General features: G+C 39.1%; 1 protein-coding gene across 1 annotated transcript in view; it reads right to left on the minus strand.

Annotated features, from left to right (window-relative positions):
- The window catches only part of TMEM39A (transmembrane protein 39A), a 30,440-nt gene extending 15,115 nt beyond the window's left edge, over positions 1–15,325 (minus strand). Inside the window, exons 1-4 of the mRNA XM_021692345.2 lie at positions 15,130–15,325; positions 13,801–13,987; positions 7,068–7,290; positions 1,817–1,900 (exon numbers count right to left, since the gene is read on the minus strand). Coding sequence (XP_021548020.1) covers positions 1,817–1,900; positions 7,068–7,290; positions 13,801–13,913 — 420 coding nt within the window. The 5' untranslated portion in view covers positions 13,914–13,987; positions 15,130–15,325. The remainder of the gene's footprint in view (positions 1–1,816; positions 1,901–7,067; positions 7,291–13,800; positions 13,988–15,129) is intronic.
- Positions 15,326–17,818: the final 2,493 nt, after the last annotated feature.

The raw sequence follows: 17,818 nt of genomic DNA on the forward strand, positions 1-17,818 counted from the left end.
TACATCAAGTTATAGCCCTTGGAGCTCCAAGGTAGAAACTCCAGTTATGAAGGATTTACACATTTGCTGGACATACTAATTTGGCATATACAAGTACCATTTCTACGTAACTGAAGAGATGAAACAAAATCCTGTCTGTTTTCACATAGAAAAACATAAAACTCCACTGAGTTCCTCTAAAGAAAGAACACAGTATAATACATCCAAAAGTAAGCACCTATTTTCTGGACCTAAATAACGAACTCGGGAGAAAAAGTTTTTTTTGTCTTTTTTAAGATTTTATTTATTTATTTGTCACAGAGAAAGAGAGAGCACGAGCACAAGCAGAGGGAGAAGCAGGTACCCTGCTGAGCAAGGAACCCCTTGTGGGACTCCATCCCAGGACCCTGGGATCATGACCTGAGCCGAAGGCAGATGCTTAATCGACTGAGCCACCCAGGTGTCCCCCTGGGAGAAAAGATTTTAGACAGACTTTCCCTTTGTGAAAAACAGGTAATCCTACTACCAGTGTTTTTCAGTTAACTTCAAATGGCTTTCAGGTTATGACTGAATATGTTCAATTACTCTGCGCTCACAAGAAATAAGGTTCCTGAAAATTAGGGCTTACAGATACAAAGACTTTCCATGCATGTTTTAGAAGGAAAAAAATCGACTCTCAGTTATCTCTGATTACAGTAACTATTAATTTAAAATTATACACTGAATTATAAACTCCAAGATAATAATTACTAGTCATTTTAGCTAAGTTAACATCTTTGTTTTTGTTTTTATAATCATTTATAGGGCATAAGATAATAAAATCCTAAGAGAACACATTTACCTCCTCCAATGGAGTTTACAAATAGATTAAAGAATCTTACCAATGGCCAGTTCTATCAACATTTAATTTTAAAAAGATCATATTAATGTCCCAAGTCTTTCCTCTACTGTCCACTAAGATTCTAATCTTCAAGATGAGTCTTATGCAAATTTGATGTTGTCATTTTAAAATTCCAAGTTTTAACAAACTCAAATGTCTCTTGCTAGTAACCCCACAAATGGTATATATTATCAAGCAAATATTACCTGAAACAAAGTTTTAGATGCAACTGTGCATTTATATATAACTCTTCATATCAACAGTTATTAAAATTCATTCTATTTTTACTATAACTATCAAAATTAGAAAAATTATACAGAAGAACTCGGAAGCTAGAAATAAGCTCCTATCAAACAAATGAGATTTCTAACAGTTCTCTTGAATTCCAGTACAATGAATTTTAAATACATAGCAGGAAAATCTTTTAAAAAGAACTAGCACATGGGGGCACCTGGGGGGCTCAGTCGGTTAAGCGTCTGACTTTGGCTCAGGTCATGATCTCAGGGTCCTGGGATTGGCTGGAGTAGGGCTCCCCGCTCAGCGGGGAGTTGGCTTGTCCCTCTCCTTTTGCCCCTCCCCCCAACTCGTGCTCTAATAAATAAAATCTTAAAAAAAAACTAGCATAGGGGTGCCTGGGTGGCTCAGTCGGTTAAGCGTCTGCCTTCGGCTCAGGTCATGATCTCAGGGTCCTGGGATCAGGCCCCACATGAGGCTCCCTGCTCAGCGAGGAGTCTGCTTCTCCCTCTCCCTCTGCTGTTGCCCTGCTCATGCTCTCTCTCTCAAATAAATAAATAAAATCTTTAAAAAAAAAAAAAAAAAAAAACTAGCATAACTCATGTGGAAGTAAAGAAATTAATCTGTAATTGTTTTCAAATTATATTTGGGCACTTCACGTACTCAGCTTGAACCCATTCTAGTAACTAACTCTAGCTATTTTATCAGTGAATGAGCTATTACCTCTGAGATAAGGGCCCACACCAGCCTCCTTGCAAGCATCACCGTGATGAATGCTGCCAGGTGGTAATCAATGAGATGGAAATTCTGTAAGAAAAACAAATCACTGCATCAGAAAGAAATACGCGTATGTAGCTGGAACAACTACATCGAGAGGTTTGCCCTCTCAGATTTTCCTTACATCACCTTATATGTACAGACCACAAGAATCTGAACGATCTTAGAGAGACTATCTACCTTCTACTTTCTACCTAATTCTACTGCTTTCATGAAAGATTGCTTTAACTTTTCAAATACTATTTTAAACTATCTGGAATGTACTCTACTTTTTTTGAAAGTTTACTGTGTTGAAAGGAAAATACAGCTTTGAGTTAAAAAGTGATAGCTTGCAGAACTATGGCAAGAATAATTAAAGGGGCGCCTGGTGGCTCAGTCGGTTAAGTGTCTGCCTTCGGCTTAGGTCATGATCCCGGGGTCCTGGGATCTAGCCCCGGGTAGGGCTCCCTGCTCAGTGGGGAGCCTGCTTTTCCCTCTCCCCACCCCCACTTGTGCTCTCTCTCAAATAAATAAGAATCTTAAAAAAATAAGAGAGTAATTTACTTAAAATGCCATATTTATAATGTGTCAAATTCAATGGATCAGATGGAACTCCCAGTGTTCAGGAGTTCCTATTTTTGGTCTCTCCATGCAAGCTTATGTTAATCTAACTGGGCATCTACTGACCTAAACTCCCTACTGGCTGACATGTCTATTACCTTCAATTTAGTCTTTCTTCTTAACTTGATGTAAAAACATGTCTTGGGTGCCTGGGTGGCTCAGTTGGTTAAGCCTCTGCCTTCCACTAAGGTCATGATCCCAGGGTCCTGGGATCCAGTTCTGCATCAGGCTCCCTGCTCAGTGGGGAGTCTGCTTCTCCCTCTGCCCCTCCGCCTGGCTTGTGCTTGCGCTCTCTCGCTCTCTCTCGCAAAAAATAAATATAATCTTAAAAAAAAAAAAAAGTCTTATATTTGATCTTTTCTTCCTAAGAAATGATAGTATTACCTAGATGCTGCATATGGTTCCTTCTAGTTCTAAGCCTATATAAATAACAAGCACAATAAAAAATCATTAGCAACAAACAAAATTGGGATATATTTTCATTTTGATGGTCAAAAGGTCTGTAGGTTTCCAGAGTCCTCCTTCCAGACTCAAAAGCTGTATTTCTCAATTTATTCAGTAAATATGTACGGGGCATCCACAATGTGTGCCAAGTACTCTTCTTGATACTGAGGATACAGTGCTGAAGAATAACAGACAAGCTTCCTGCTCTCTTGGATCTTATTTTTTACTGCAGTGTGAGAGGGAAAGGGGATGGCAAGGATGACTAGTTGTCTCTTCTGCCATCATAGTCAAATTTAACTGGACACTGACTCCTTGCTAACTAGAGGTTCATTTCCCTGCCTCCCTTGCAAAAACTACTTGTAGCTAAGGGATGTGAGGGGAAATGACATGCCCTTAAAGGAAGGAGCTATCTTTCTCCTTTCCTCCTTCCTGCTGGCCAGATGTGCTGACAGGAGTTGGAGCAGCTATCTTGGACCATGGTTTGGAAGAAGCATGTGGGGGGTGGGAGAGCAATGGAAACAAAGAGCATACCACCTGCCTAACTCTTATTTAATAAGGAACTAAGGTTCTACTCTATTTTAGCCATCCTGTTACAGCAGCTAAAGCCGTATCTTTAATAAATTTAAGTGTAAAGTCAATGACAAACAAGCTGACAAGCAAAAGCATTTTAGCTAGTTACAATTGCTGGTAAGAAACAAAACAATGATAAATAGTAATTGGAAAGGGAGTTGCAGAGCCAATTTAAATTGTTGGTTACAGAGGACATCTCTGAGATTGTGGCATTTGGGCTGAGAGCTGAATGATAACAAAGTAACACCCATGGCAAGATCTGAGGGAAGAGAGCCCCAGGCAGAGAGAAAAGGATCACAAAGGCCCTTAAGACAGGAAAATATATGTCTGGTGTGTCTGAAAATCAGCAAGAGGGCTGGAATGACGTAATGAGTAACAAAAGATTGAGTTTATAGATATTTTTTCCTAATGAAAAGTCATGGAACTGTTTCATGCAAAGGGTGCCAGGTTCTATTTTAAAACAATCACAGTGATTGCTGTGTAGAGAATATACTGTAACAGGGCAAGATCGGTTAGGAAGTTACTGCTTTTAATGCAAGTAAGAAATGAAGATGGATTGAACAGGGTCAGTAGCAAGGGCAATGGAGTGGCCAGATTTGGGACACATTTTAAAGGTAGAGTAGCCAGAATGTCAAGAGAGTGCTTACCTCAGATCATTTCCTTCTGTCTTTCTCTAAGTGTTTTGGATTCTAATGATATTTATCCCCTCTTAGCTTTGAGACTCCTTGTTCACCCCACTCCTCCAAACTAATGCAAGCAATTCACTAGACCCCCTACCTAATGTTTGAGGGTCTTATTTATGTATCACCAATCTCAGACATTTTTGTATCAAAATATTTAACTGCCTAACATATCTTATTGTTAAGTAAATTTTGTTATATGCTAAATCACTGAAAACTGGTAATCTACTTATGATTAATTCTATAAACCAGAATATCTGATTAATCACTCTCCACTCCTGACTATTCTGAATAATATACTATGCTACTTCTAGCTTTTATGTTTCTTAGGGTTAAGACTCACTCAGCTAATTGCTTGATGGCTACAATAACACTATATATTCGGAGGTCCACATTTTCTTTTTGATAATTATTAAGATCTTGAAATGGAAAAAGAAAAACCTAATATATAAATCTGACAAATTTCTAAGTCAGACACACAAAATAGAAGAAAACTTAAAAGAGACAGACCACTAGTTGATATCTAAGTCCCTTCTAGAGCATCTCAGGCATGTAGCCATCTCCCATGTTCGAATACCTTCAGTGACAGGAAACAACTAGGTCTCTGGCAGCCCATTCATCTTTGAACAGCTCACCAATTCAGGCCCCTTTCAGACTGATGGGCTAAAATCTTATTTGCTATTCCACAGATGTTACTCTTAGGTTCACAATTAAACACTAAGGTTTGTGTGAGCCAGGACCCTATGTGGCAGGGAAGTGAGCCAGGCCACAGGATAACCTGCTTCAAGTGTGCCTTCCTCTATTGCACAGACCGAAAAACTAAAAACTATGTTTCCAGACTTTCTTGCAACTGAAGTTCTAGATTTGACTTAGTTTCTGTCAACCATAACCAATACATAAAACCTGAATTCAGAACTGAAATGGGGAGAGGGGCAGGGTAAAAGGCACCCATGTTTGGTGGTATGAGTCAGAGCAAAGGAAGCATAATTCTGGACTCAGCAGCTCTAGCAGCAGTTTCCTGATTATGACAGGAGCACTGGCTCCCTTTGTTGCAAGGCAACATTTGTAGGGGACTCTTAAAAGAACTCTTGTCAGAAATGGCTGACTGAGAGAAGAGCTCTTTGATTAGGCTGAAAATTCAACAACTGAGAAGTTTCCATGGAATGTCAAAGTGAAAACTGAATGATGAACTACCCAACAAGCTCTTATGGAGTAAATACAGAATAAATAATAGGAAGTAGAGCACAGCAGTGAGTGAGAGTACTCACTCTGTCACTATGTGATTTTGAGCCAGTTTTATAATCTCTAGGTTTCATATTTCTAATTTATAAAATGGGACAGTAGTACCTACCTGTTTTTAAAAGAAGGAGTAAATGAGATAATACTTGCAAAAAATAGTAAATACTTTAATGTTTGCCAGTGTCATTGTTAAGATAGTGAGGAATTTATGTATAGAGCTACATAGCTGGAAGAAGCCTTAAAGATCATCTAATCCAACCTCTTCATTTTATAACACCATGGCCAAAGAAGGATGGATGAAGTACAGTTCCTACATTCATAAATTCATAATCCAGGAAAAAAGACTATTAAGAAAAAAAAGCACACAAAATGGCAATGAATCATTACAGGATTACAGGTTTTTTGTTTTTGTTTTTTTTTTGATTAACACAAGCGGGAAAGTGTTAAACCGAAAAGTACACTCTTGATATATGAGCGCAGGTGAGCTCAAGAGACAGAGCTGCACCAAATCATTACAATTCTTAAATAAAGAAACTGAAATTCTCTTTACTTGGTATTAAGTAGGTACACTGTCAATATGGAAAAAAAAAAACTTAATAGTTAATTCCAGGAACAACCAAGTGATATGAGTGTTTTTTTATTTCTTTCCCATATTATTTTGAAGATTTTGGTCCACATTTGATTCCTAAGTTCATCAGGCCAAGGAAGTCTTCTAATCATTGATAAGCTCCAAACACACACGTAAACTACCCAGCACAACAATCTTCTTTCTCCTAGAGCATATCTCCATCCAAATCTGCCATTGCCAACCACTTACCTACCAAGTAACCTGAGTAGCCTTACTCGTTATTTTACATACCCATCTATGGAGAACTTCCCTGCATCAAGATTATCTCTGCTCTCCTAAATAAATGGAAAGAGGGTAGAAGAAACCTACAATATACTTTGATGTACTTCAGCAAAGACAGCCAGTCCTTGTTTCAATTTTATTTTTGTAACAGAGCCCAATTTTATTCATGGTAACAATAAATCCTATGAAAGAAATATAGTTTCCAGTCTCCTTGTAGTTAGGAGTGGACATATGTGAACATGATGTGAGCCTGGCCTATAAGAAACTCTCCTATACTTCCCTATGCTCTTTCCCCTTTCTAGCTGAAAGAGGTGGACCACAGCCAACTTGGAGGCCATGTACTGGAAGACAGCAGAGTCTCCATCAGTCTAGGTCCCCTGTTGACCACATGGAAGCGTGCTACTCCTGCAAACCAAAACAACTGCCTCAGACTATCATGCGTTTGAAGCATTATACAATTTTGGGTTTATCTGTTATAGAAGCAACCATTATCCTAAGATAGCCATTAAAAGGGTAAATTTCCTGGAATTTAGTCATTCAGGCACCTTAAGTCCAACAAATTTAATATAGTGCAAAGAAAGCTAAGCATCAAAACTCTTGATATTATGATAAATTACTTAAAGGCTTTCTGCATTTTCATTTGTATTTTAACTTTCCAGATATTTATATTTTAACAATCTTATGAGATTACAGTTCTGAAAGTAATCTGTGGTTTAACGGAAAAACATTTTAGAAGAAAATTTGTACACATAGGCTTTCCAACTAGTTTCTTGGTTAAGTAACATACAGAAGTTAAAGGCCTATTAAGACTTACCAGTGAAGTACAAGAAGCAGGATGATTATAAGGATACCACCACACTGTTTTATAGATATTGATGTATTGAATAAACAGAGCAACCAGCAGGTAGATGAAAAAGAGAAATTCAAAGAGCAGGCTTCCATCCACAGGCAAATCAGGAATTTGGCAATGACGAACAGGACCTGGGGTGATTAAGGCTGTGATAGGTGGGACCGGAAGGCCAATAGCACTACCATTCCTGAAAGAGAAAACTATGGTTAACTCAAATGGTGATAATCTTTCAGTGTTATAGAGCATAAAGGGCCCCTGGTTCCTTCTCCACTTACTGCTTAACTGTTGGCCTTCCCTCAAGACTCTATCCTAGGATCTCCTGCTCTTGTCTTCTCCCTCTACACACACTCTCTTAGTGATCGAACATGGGGCCACAGCTTCCATTATCTCTAACATGCTGAAAACCAAAATCTGAGTTTCAGACCCATGTTATCAAGCTGTCTGCTGGACATTGCTGTGTTCTTCCTCCTACAATCCTGACCCTAGTTCATGGCCCACTCAGTAGCTGCCCAAAGCAGAAAACTGGGAGTCATATTAGAACTTTCCTCTGCCTCTCCATATCCAATCACTCCCTAGATCTTAAATATTCCACTTTGTAAAGCTTTTTCCACACTGCACCCTCCTCTCTAAACCCACTGCCTTAGTTCAAGCAGTTACCATTTTTCACCTAAACTACTGAAGTAATCTCCCCAGAATTAATTCCATCAAATTCTCCAACCTGCCTTCAGAGATCTAAAGTGAAACAAATAGTGCTACTGTCTTGCCTAAAACCCTTTAATGACTCTCTACCGCCAACAGGATAACATCCAGAAATTTTTAGTATATCCTATGAGGCTCTCAGCTTAACAGATTAGTCCCATCTCGTCACTCCTCCACATGCAACCTATAGAATATCCATGCTATTTGCTATCTGTGAATATATATGCTATTCTTTTGTACATACTATGCCTTCCATCAGCAATACCACTCAAAACCACCTTCCTTAACCCCTCACTTACACATTTACTGACAAAATCCTTCAAGACTTTTAAAATGATCGAGCATATCCTCCATGAAGCTTACTGACTCACTCAATCTAAACCAATTCATCTCACCCGTGTTCCCAATACACCTAAATTATGCCTTTATTATTGTACTTTTCATTACTGTTACATAATTTCTTGTATATATCTATGTTTTGTCTATCAGATCATAATCTTAAGGACAGAGACTGTACTTTTCCTAGTTCAATTCACATATATACCTTTATGTTGAAAAGACAGCAGACTAATGTGGTCACAAAAGAGAGATCTATTAAAATATAGAGATTTTACTCCCCATCTTCTGGCTGTTCTTTCTTCCAGGCTTTTTTTTATAGGTCAGAAATAGCGGGGCTATCTAAAATGGTAAGACAGGGTGGATAGGGAATAAACTTTCCCACTGTTTATATACCTGGGAATAGTTACAGATATCTAAGGGTCTACTATTGTTTCAGAACAAGGAAAAGAGGCTTGGTTCGGATATTTCCAAAGCAGATTCCAGAGAAGGAACAATATCAGCATTACTATTCTACTCTAAGATTTCCAAATATAGAATTATAGCATTAGTATGTGTCATTTATAGTACTTTAAGTGACTCATGGGACTATGAACTCTGCTCATTCTAAACATTTAAGAATACCATGGCAGAGGGGAGCCTGGGTGGCTCAGTCAGTTGAGCGTCCGACTCTTGATCTCAGGTCTTGATCTCAGGGTTGTGAATTCAAACCCCATGTTAGGCTCCACGTTGGGCGAGGAGCCTACTTTAAAAAAAAAAAAAAAAAAAAGAATACCATGGCAGAATCTCAGAAAAGCTGGAAGGGAAGAAAAGGGTTGGGTGGGGATACGGTGGGAAAAAAAACTATAAAAATTTCTTCCTCTTATTTCCAAAGAATACTCCAACAGAACAAGCTTACCAAGGAGTTGGTTGTGAACTACCTCACCGGCTCAATCATAAACCAATCATTAACACATCAGAGCCCTCTGATTTGTTCTGGGACATGGGCCACTGCACAATTCCAGGAGCTATCACACACATAGAATACAACATGAAAGGTACTCTGTGGAGTCATACAAGTCAGTGGATCTGAATGTAGGGGATTAATGCCAATAGCCAATCTATACCCTCTCCCCAGTTAATCATGAGACAAGGAAATGCAAAATTCTGATGAAAAGTTATAAGGTTAGGAGCCTCTACTCTAGAACAAACTGAAAATTCTTATACCTCTTCAGTCAAAAATACATGAAGGGAGAAAGCATGCTAAATTATTTGTTATTATTTAAAGGTTAAAAAGGTTCTTACAGAATTTTTCCCAAGTAAAGCAAACTAATGTGCTTCTGCCGTTAACAAAGTCAATGAAATGCTGGGGTTCAAGAAATATTCAAAACAAAGTGCAGAAGATCTACATTTGTGATACTTTATACAGCCTTGGCCATGACACTTCAAGCCAAAAAACAAAGGGACAAAGATCAAATAAAATGATGCAGAGCATCTGAGGGAAAAAGGAACATTTTCTTTTAATTTGAAAGCTTAACAGATAAGGTCAAAGTTCTTAAAACCAAAAAAAATAGACAGCTAAAATAAACAGACTTGGTCTATACAACTCAGAAAATTAGTTAGAGGGGCACCTGGGTGGCTCAGGCGGTTAAGCAACTGCCTTCGGCTCAGGTCATGATCCCAGGACCCTGGGATTGAGCCCCACATCTGGTTCCTTGCTCAGTGGGGAGCCTGCTTCTCCCTCTCCCTCTACTTGCTACTCCTCCTGCTTGTGTTCTCTGTCAAATAAATAAATAAAAATTCTTAAAAAAAAAAAAAAGGATTATGATCTGATAGACAAAACAGAGATATATACAAGAATTTATTATTTAGGAAAAATAAAAGTATTTCTCTATCAGGATATAAAAATAGATGCAAAAAAAAAGCAAAATGGCACAAATACATTTGAGATACAATGTGGGATAATCTTGGTCTATCTAGGACTAGACCAGGACTATCTACAGTCTTTGTAGAAAGTAATTTTAAAGGTTAGTCTTTGTGAAAGTAGTCTTTGAGAAAGTAACTATATCCTTGAGCCTCAGTTTCTTCACCTATAATACAAGAGTTAGAAGAGATTCTCTTTAAAGAATTCTTTTCAATGTTAACATAGAATATTCTCTTTCAAACTGTACTACAGGTCCCCAAGATCGTGCCTGGGCTTGAAGGTTCACTAGGAGATTCACAGGACTTGGCATACAGTTGTGTTCATTACAGCAAAAGGATAGAAATCAAAATCAGCAGAGGGAATACGTACATGCAGCAAACTCTGGAGGAAACCAGGTGCAAACTTCCAAGAATCTTTTTCAGTAGAGTCACATAGGACCCACTTAAATCCTTCAGCAACTACCTGTGACAACACACGTGAAAAACTGTCTACTAGAAAGCCTCATTAGAGACTCAGCACCCAAGGTTTTACCAAGGCTAAGCATGTGGATAAAGCAAGAAAGATTCAAAGGAATAAAAAAGAATTAGGAGGGATAGGGCGCCTGGGTGGCTCAGTTGGTTAAGCAATTGCCTTCGGCTCAGGTCATGATCCTGGAGTCCCGGGATCGAGTCCCGCATCGGGCTCCCTGCTCGGCAGGGAGTCTGCTTCTCCCTCTGACCCTCCTCCCTCTCATGCTCTCTGTATCTCATTCTCTCTGTCTCAAATAAATAAATAAAATCTTAAAAAAAAAAAAAAAAAGAATTAGGAGGGATAGAGAAAGCAGTGATCATTTGGACATGCTCAGGTCATATTATTAACAAAGTATGTGCAAGGACAAAACAGAGAAAAAAAAATCACTTAGTCCTTCTCAAATAAGATTCTCCCTCAACTAAAAGCTCTCTAGGAAACACAGAAATTCACAGCATATCCTCCTGCTTTAGAAGGTAATCATCTAAGCACATTATCCTGTGAACAAATCCCTGCTCCCCATAGGAAAAAAAAAAAAAAAAAAGGACAGGGAACTACGGATTTCAATCTTTACTGTGTCACCAAACTAGCTTTCTGACATTCCCAAGTTGACCTTCACCAATCACGCCACAAACATGTACCAAACACGGGCAAATGCTCTCTTTTCCAGCTGACCTATGTCTTGCAGAATCAAATATATCATCCAAAATTCTATCACTTAAGCAATTAATCTATTTCTCTCTTCAGTACTCTACAGACACTCCAGAAGTTAAGCTCTCATCTAGACCTTGTCTTTCTTTGTACATATCCTTCTTAAAACTGTTTTCTAGGCCATCTACCACTGGTTTTATCATATTTCTTATAACCCTTCCTAGGTGTTATATAATAACCTATTCTAGGCTTTTTCTTTCCCATCAAGAAACAAATATAGAACCATCTTCTTCCAAAATAACCTCTCTAGGTAGAAGTGTCACAAAATAATCACTCAATAATAGTTTTAGTGATTTTTTAAGCCATGAATAACTATGATCTTTCACTTTATTCAAATACGTTAAGAAATGCATTCTTCTTCTTACTACCCCCAATGAATTGCTAAAGAAATATATATTAAAGAGGCAGAGTGGGTGGAGAAGTAGATCAAGGCAACCACGACTGGAACCCTGAAAGTCAGGATAGAAGAGCTACAAAGAAGATAAGAGAAAAGAATACATGATCATAGCTACATCCATTCAAGAGCACAGGTATTTTCCAAAAGTTCCTAGTTCTTCCTGGTATTCTATCTGCAAACTTGAAGGAAGATTTTGGTTCACGTTTGATTCCTATGTTCACCAGGCCAAGGAAGAAGCATCTAGAAATGTGATTTTCAATTCTTTTTTTTTTTTTTTAAGATTTTATTTATTTATATGACAGAAGGAGACACAGTGGGAGAGAGAACACAAGCAGGGGGAGTGGGAGAGGGAGAAGCAGGCTTCCCACTGAGCAGGGAGCCCGATGCAGGGCTCGATCCCAGGACCCTGGGATCATGACCTGAGCCGAAGGCAGATGCTCAATAACTGAGCCACCCAGGCGCCCCTTCAATTCTTTTTTTACTAGCAGAACACTTCATTTTCCCTCCCCCAAAGGACATTTCACATGATATCCTGATATCTGAACACACAGAGGAGTTAGTCTGATTAAGAAAGGACTAGTAAACCTGAAGCCTGGACTACTAGGCCTCCTCCTCCCTTTGAAACCCTCCTACTCCTCCGCCATCTTGCTCCTTCCCCCTGTCCCTGAAACCCTGAGGAGGGATTCCATGGGAGACTCTGAGAACATAATTATCTAGGGGAATCCACAAAGCCAAAGTAAAGGAAAATGAACAAACAACTGCCGGAGTTAATACAGAGACTGAGTTAGGATTTTTTAGCTAGCTACAATCCTAGCAAGGCACAGCTACAATTTCCTATTGCAATTTAAAAGAACGAAATCACTAAATTGATGGTATATATTAGTAAAATTAAGGCATGTACTCAAATACAAAACATCCTCTACCTCAAAATCTGTTATAAAATATTCTTTTTTTATTTTTAAAAATATAAAGTAATACATGTTATTGTAGAAATTTTGGAAAATTTAAACTTTTCAAAAGTTACTGCAATTTACTATTTCATTTATTTTCAACATCCTGCTATGAAGCAGATAGTATCACTGTTTTTAAGAGGAAATCCAAAAACCAGCAGAGTAAAAAAATAATACTCTAGCGTAAGTTATAAGTGCTCTGTATACATACATAAATATAAAATTTGGATTGAAAATTAGTATAATGAGAATCAGAGACTAGAAAAATCCCTTCAAACAGGAATCTCAGGGAGAGCCCCACTGAAACAACAAGATCAGAACTGATTTTGAAGATTGAGTAGAACTTGGGTTGGAAAGTCAGAAAGAAAGGAGGAAGGCAGGCCAGGAAGAGAGAAGTGCACAAATAACATCAGGAGGGCCTAAAAAGGCAACAATTGTACTGATTGCTAGTAGTACTGAAAACTAGAATCCAAGCAAGAGAAAACTCTATTCAGAAAGGAAGCAAAAATTAGGTGACAAAAATTATCTTGATCAAACACTTGATATAAAGTAAAAGCCATCTCTTTCCACTGCCACATTACTGAAACTCCTTATGAAGTGAGTTATCCTGGCTAAGATTAGAAATAATTCATCCTAACTTTTGAAAATTAGGAACAAAGATAAATTTCCATTAAAAAGACCACATTCTTTATTCTCATATACAAGTCTTATAATGTTTGGGTTACAAATGACAGTTTATTTAGTCATTTCAAACAATTCTTTGAACAAAATAATTTTTAAGACCCTTGACAGAATATGACTTCTAATTTTAGAATTTCATGTTAACTGTCAGTTTTAATTTGTTCTCCCCCACTCCAAAGAAAGAATGCTAGTAAGTAGTTAAACCACAGCATTTCTCGTATACTTTAATTCAGGTCTCCCTTCTTTTAATAGCTAAAAAACTGATGACTAGAATTTGGATTATCAGCCATAAGTAAGAATGGGACTGCTTTCACTTTGTGGACCCCATATCACAACTTCCCACTCCAAAAGTATTCTGAAATACTGAGCTTTCAATCTTCAAGGGCAGGATCCCCACTTCATTGTCAAGAAATAACCTTGATAAGCAAGTATCTGAATAGCACGATGACTACTATGTTAGTCGTACCGATCATAGGGTATTACAAATTATGCATTGTCTTATTTCTTCTTTACCTGTTTCTCAGGCCTGTTCCATTGCCACAGCCCCCACCAACCAATGTCTGTAAAGACGGTAAAGCTGAACGGCTTAGCTGCTGCCGACTAGGGCCCCTCCTTCCACCGGGCATGTCCGGGAACCAGTCTGCTTCCAGTGCCACCTGTAGTTGCAACCCAGGTTAATGGCTGTCAACCTGTTTCAACTCTGAACAAAAGAAAAGACATTTAAATATCAGTTTACTATTTCTAAATTAGGCAATGTAACAAAACAACAGAAAAACTGAATGAGTAGGCCTCCTAAAACCAGATTTTCAAATAAATGCTCCCCCAGTGTCTATTACCTACTTTATTCTAAGGAAAGGCCTAGTCAGACTCTAATGGGTTAGAAGCCTAAGTTTTGATCTAAGCTTTGTTCAGCGTTAGGTAAGTCACAATTTGTGTCTTTTGTCAGTCAACTTGTGTCATATGAATGATAATTACAATCAGGTAGAAGTTAACAAGAAATGCCTAACGTATGCATTTCCAACTCATATGTAGTATTTCACAGTAAACCACTGGAAATACAGGAGAATCAGCACTGTCCAAAATGTTAGGTTTTGTTACCAAGGGATCTGGGTTCTGAGATTACATGTGCCACATGTTATCTGACTGTAACTGAGGCATTAAACCTCTGAGTTTGTTTCTTCAAAAGTATTCCTTGTCCTATAGAGGTTGTTGTGAGGACTGACAAGATGGGACAAAAATACCCCAGTTGGCCTTTAACTCTTTTAAAAGTAAAACTGTTCAAGTGGTAACTCCATATATTAGAGTGAAAATATCAGAAGGAGCTATAGTGGATGCCCACTACAGAAAAACTGGTATGAAATCATTTAGAAATTACTGAAACTGCGGGACTAAAAGACAAGTAACAGATGAAGACACTCGCCGAAAGGAGGGTCCCGTATGTACGCCAAAACCTGCTTCCTAAACAAAACTTAAAGACTGAAAAATGGCATCCGGGAAAAACCCTGGTTTTCAAATGTTACTGCAGAATGATCCAATGTTCCCTATTCCTAACAGCCTTTGGCGGTAGACTAAAAAACGCCAGGTGAGACAAAACATTCAAACCGTTGGATGTAGGGCCTGCTGGTTCTTGCTCAATTAACGAGGGAAATAAAAGTGTGGAGCAAAAAATTGGGATAGAAGAGGCGAGAGGATGAGGTGGGGAAGGCGGATGACAAGAGACCACAAACTTCAACAGGCTGGCCCCTAAAGGGGGACAAACGACAAAGCGGTTCCCGCGGCGCAACCCGAAGACCTGAAGCAGGCCGGGACAATCACACAGCGAGGAGGCTCGATAATACTCACGCATGGAGGAGGCCCAGCCGGTGTGGCGGGATCCTTAGGAGAAGGTGGCGGCTTTACAGACTGGACCCCAGGCAAGAGAACTCCCTCCCTGCGTTGAAGCGCTCCAAACCAGCTGGTTGTCTGCAGGCAGTCCCCGCCCGGAAAGTCGAGAAAAGGTGTCCAGGCTTCGGGCTGCCAGCCCCCGCCCCAGCCCCAGCCCCAGGTCAGTACCAGAGTCAGAGCCAGAGCTAAAGTTAAAGGCAGAGCCCGGCCGGGTCAGCACTCATCCGCAGCCTCCATTACCGCGGAGCTGAGGAGACGTGGCAGCGCACGGAGATGACGTCAGTTCCGCGACTGCCGGGCGCTCCAGCCTCAAGCTGGCGTCCGGAACTACACACTCGGTGTGGGAGAGGGCTCCCCACCCCCTCCCGCATGCACCTGCGCAGTGGGACTCGCCTTCTCTGTTGGTTCATGGTCCCGCCTTCCCCGCCAGCGCTGGCGAACGTATTTCCTCCCTGGTCGTCTAGATGCCCTGGCACCATGGTGGCGGTTCTTTGCTATCTCATGGACTCCCTTTAACAACCACGTACAAATTATCGCCCCAGTTTTACAGATAGGGGAGGTTGGGAGACGTCGCCTACGGTCATGTCACTGCCAGGTAAAGGAGTTCAAGTCGTGATGTCATGCTTTAGCATCCAGTCGTGCGCCTATTATATGTAAAGGACTGGATGGATGCTGGAGTTAAACAAGTGAATACTACAGTTTGCTCAGTCTATTGAAAGAGACGAGACACCAGGAAAACACAGTAATTACAATATAGTAAATGCAACAAAAGTATGCCCAAGGTCCAGAGGTTAGCAAGCAATTCATTGTAATTTATTCAGTGTAATAAATTCTGTGGAATAGTGGTGGTGGCAATACCAAGAAAAACTTGTGAGCCTGGAGTTTAAAGCCAAGACTCCAAGAATGATTAGGCTGTTCGTGGGAGAATGGCATTCTAGTGAAGGAAGTGGCAGATAAAAAGGTAAAATGGTGGGAAACATCATGATGAATTCAGAAACTGCCAATAGTTTAGTATTAGAAGAACAGTAAAAGTGTCAAGAAGAGCATGTGTTTGAGATCTCTGGCTCCAGAGATTTTAAACACCTTGAGAGAATGCCCTTTGTATGTAGTATCACACAGTTATAGATTAGTTAACCTTTATGAGAGTTATTGCCGTGTACGACACTAGACTAGTACCTTTACACGTTTCATTTACATCTTATATTGCTTTGATACTATCATTGTTCCTATTTTACAGAGGAAAGAAGTTTTAAGAGAAGTTAAGTAACTTGTTGAAAATAACCCAGCTAATAAGTGGCAGAGCCAGAATTTGGAGCAGAATGACCAATATAAAAACTACTAAAGTTAGTAATATTCCAAATATTCTTAGTGCCCTAATGTACTACAGAACTTTCATTCATGAATATATAAAACCCAACATAGATCATTACATATTTCCGTAATTTTGTACATTTATTTTCATATATGCTCTGCTAACTGCTTCCTAGCTTGCTACATTGAAACTCCTTTGCCACTTTTCTTTTGGCTCACCAGCGTCCTTCATTCATTCAGCAATTATTTATTTAGTGCCTACTGTGTACCAGGCACTGTCTTACTGCACAAGACAGATATGTTCCTGATCTCCTGGAGTTTATATTCTAATGGGAAGCATTTGATAAATAAAATAATTACACATTATAAGTGTTATGGAGACAAACAGGGGCTAAGGTAGAAAATAAGGGAGGTTTTGTTTTGAGGGGATATGTATATGAGGGAATAGTATTTCAGCAGAAACCTGAATGTTGGGAAGGAACCAGAGAGGCAAAGATGGGAGGGAAAAGTAGTCAAGATAGAAAACAAAATTTATGCAGAGATTCTATGTTGTGCAAGAGCTTGTTATGTTTGAGAAAAAACACAAAGCTCTATAGCTAGGTCATCGTGAGCAAAGGAAAATGTGGCATGAAATGAATTTGAAGACACAGGAAGAGCTTAAACATGGAAGATCTTTTAAACCAGAGTGTTTGCAATTTAAGTTAGTGGCTGGCATAGGACCCAGAAATCTGTGATTTTCATAGCTCCAGGATTCTGGCACTTATTTACATATGGGACCCACTGGAATAAACCACCTCATCTGTTAAGGAAATGAAACAATTATTGTTGGGGTTCACATGAAGCTCACTTATGTGTACAGGGCCCACTTACCTCCCAATCTCTTGATGTTCTTCCACATAGATAAACATTGTAAAGTTGCAGAAAATACTGATTTATTTTCATTTCAAAGACATAACACAAGGTGATTTCCATTTTCTTCTGATTACAGAAAACTTGAATTACAGAAAATAAAAACTCCTTTAATTATTAAAGTTTTAAAAATTATTCTCGGCTATATTCATTTTAGACTAACTTTGAAGCCAAGGTTACTGTGGTGTTTGTCTATGTAACACACTGTTTTAGTTACGTGCTTTTGATGAACCATTCGTTTTGAAGTACTGCACGCCTTCCAGAAGTAGAAGAAATGGATTTCAAGTTTTCATTTGGATTCCTGAAGAAGTCTTGTATAATATAGTGTTGATGATCCATTTTCTCTTCTTGCCTATGCACCCAAAGTGAGTGATATAACCCATTCCTAATTGATCAGCCTTATTTTATCTTTCACCATTCCTCAGTG

The sequence above is a fragment of the Neomonachus schauinslandi genome, chromosome 1, assembly GCF_002201575.2.
Source record: "Neomonachus schauinslandi chromosome 1, ASM220157v2, whole genome shotgun sequence".
Classification (NCBI taxonomy): Eukaryota; Metazoa; Chordata; class Mammalia; order Carnivora; family Phocidae; genus Neomonachus; species Neomonachus schauinslandi.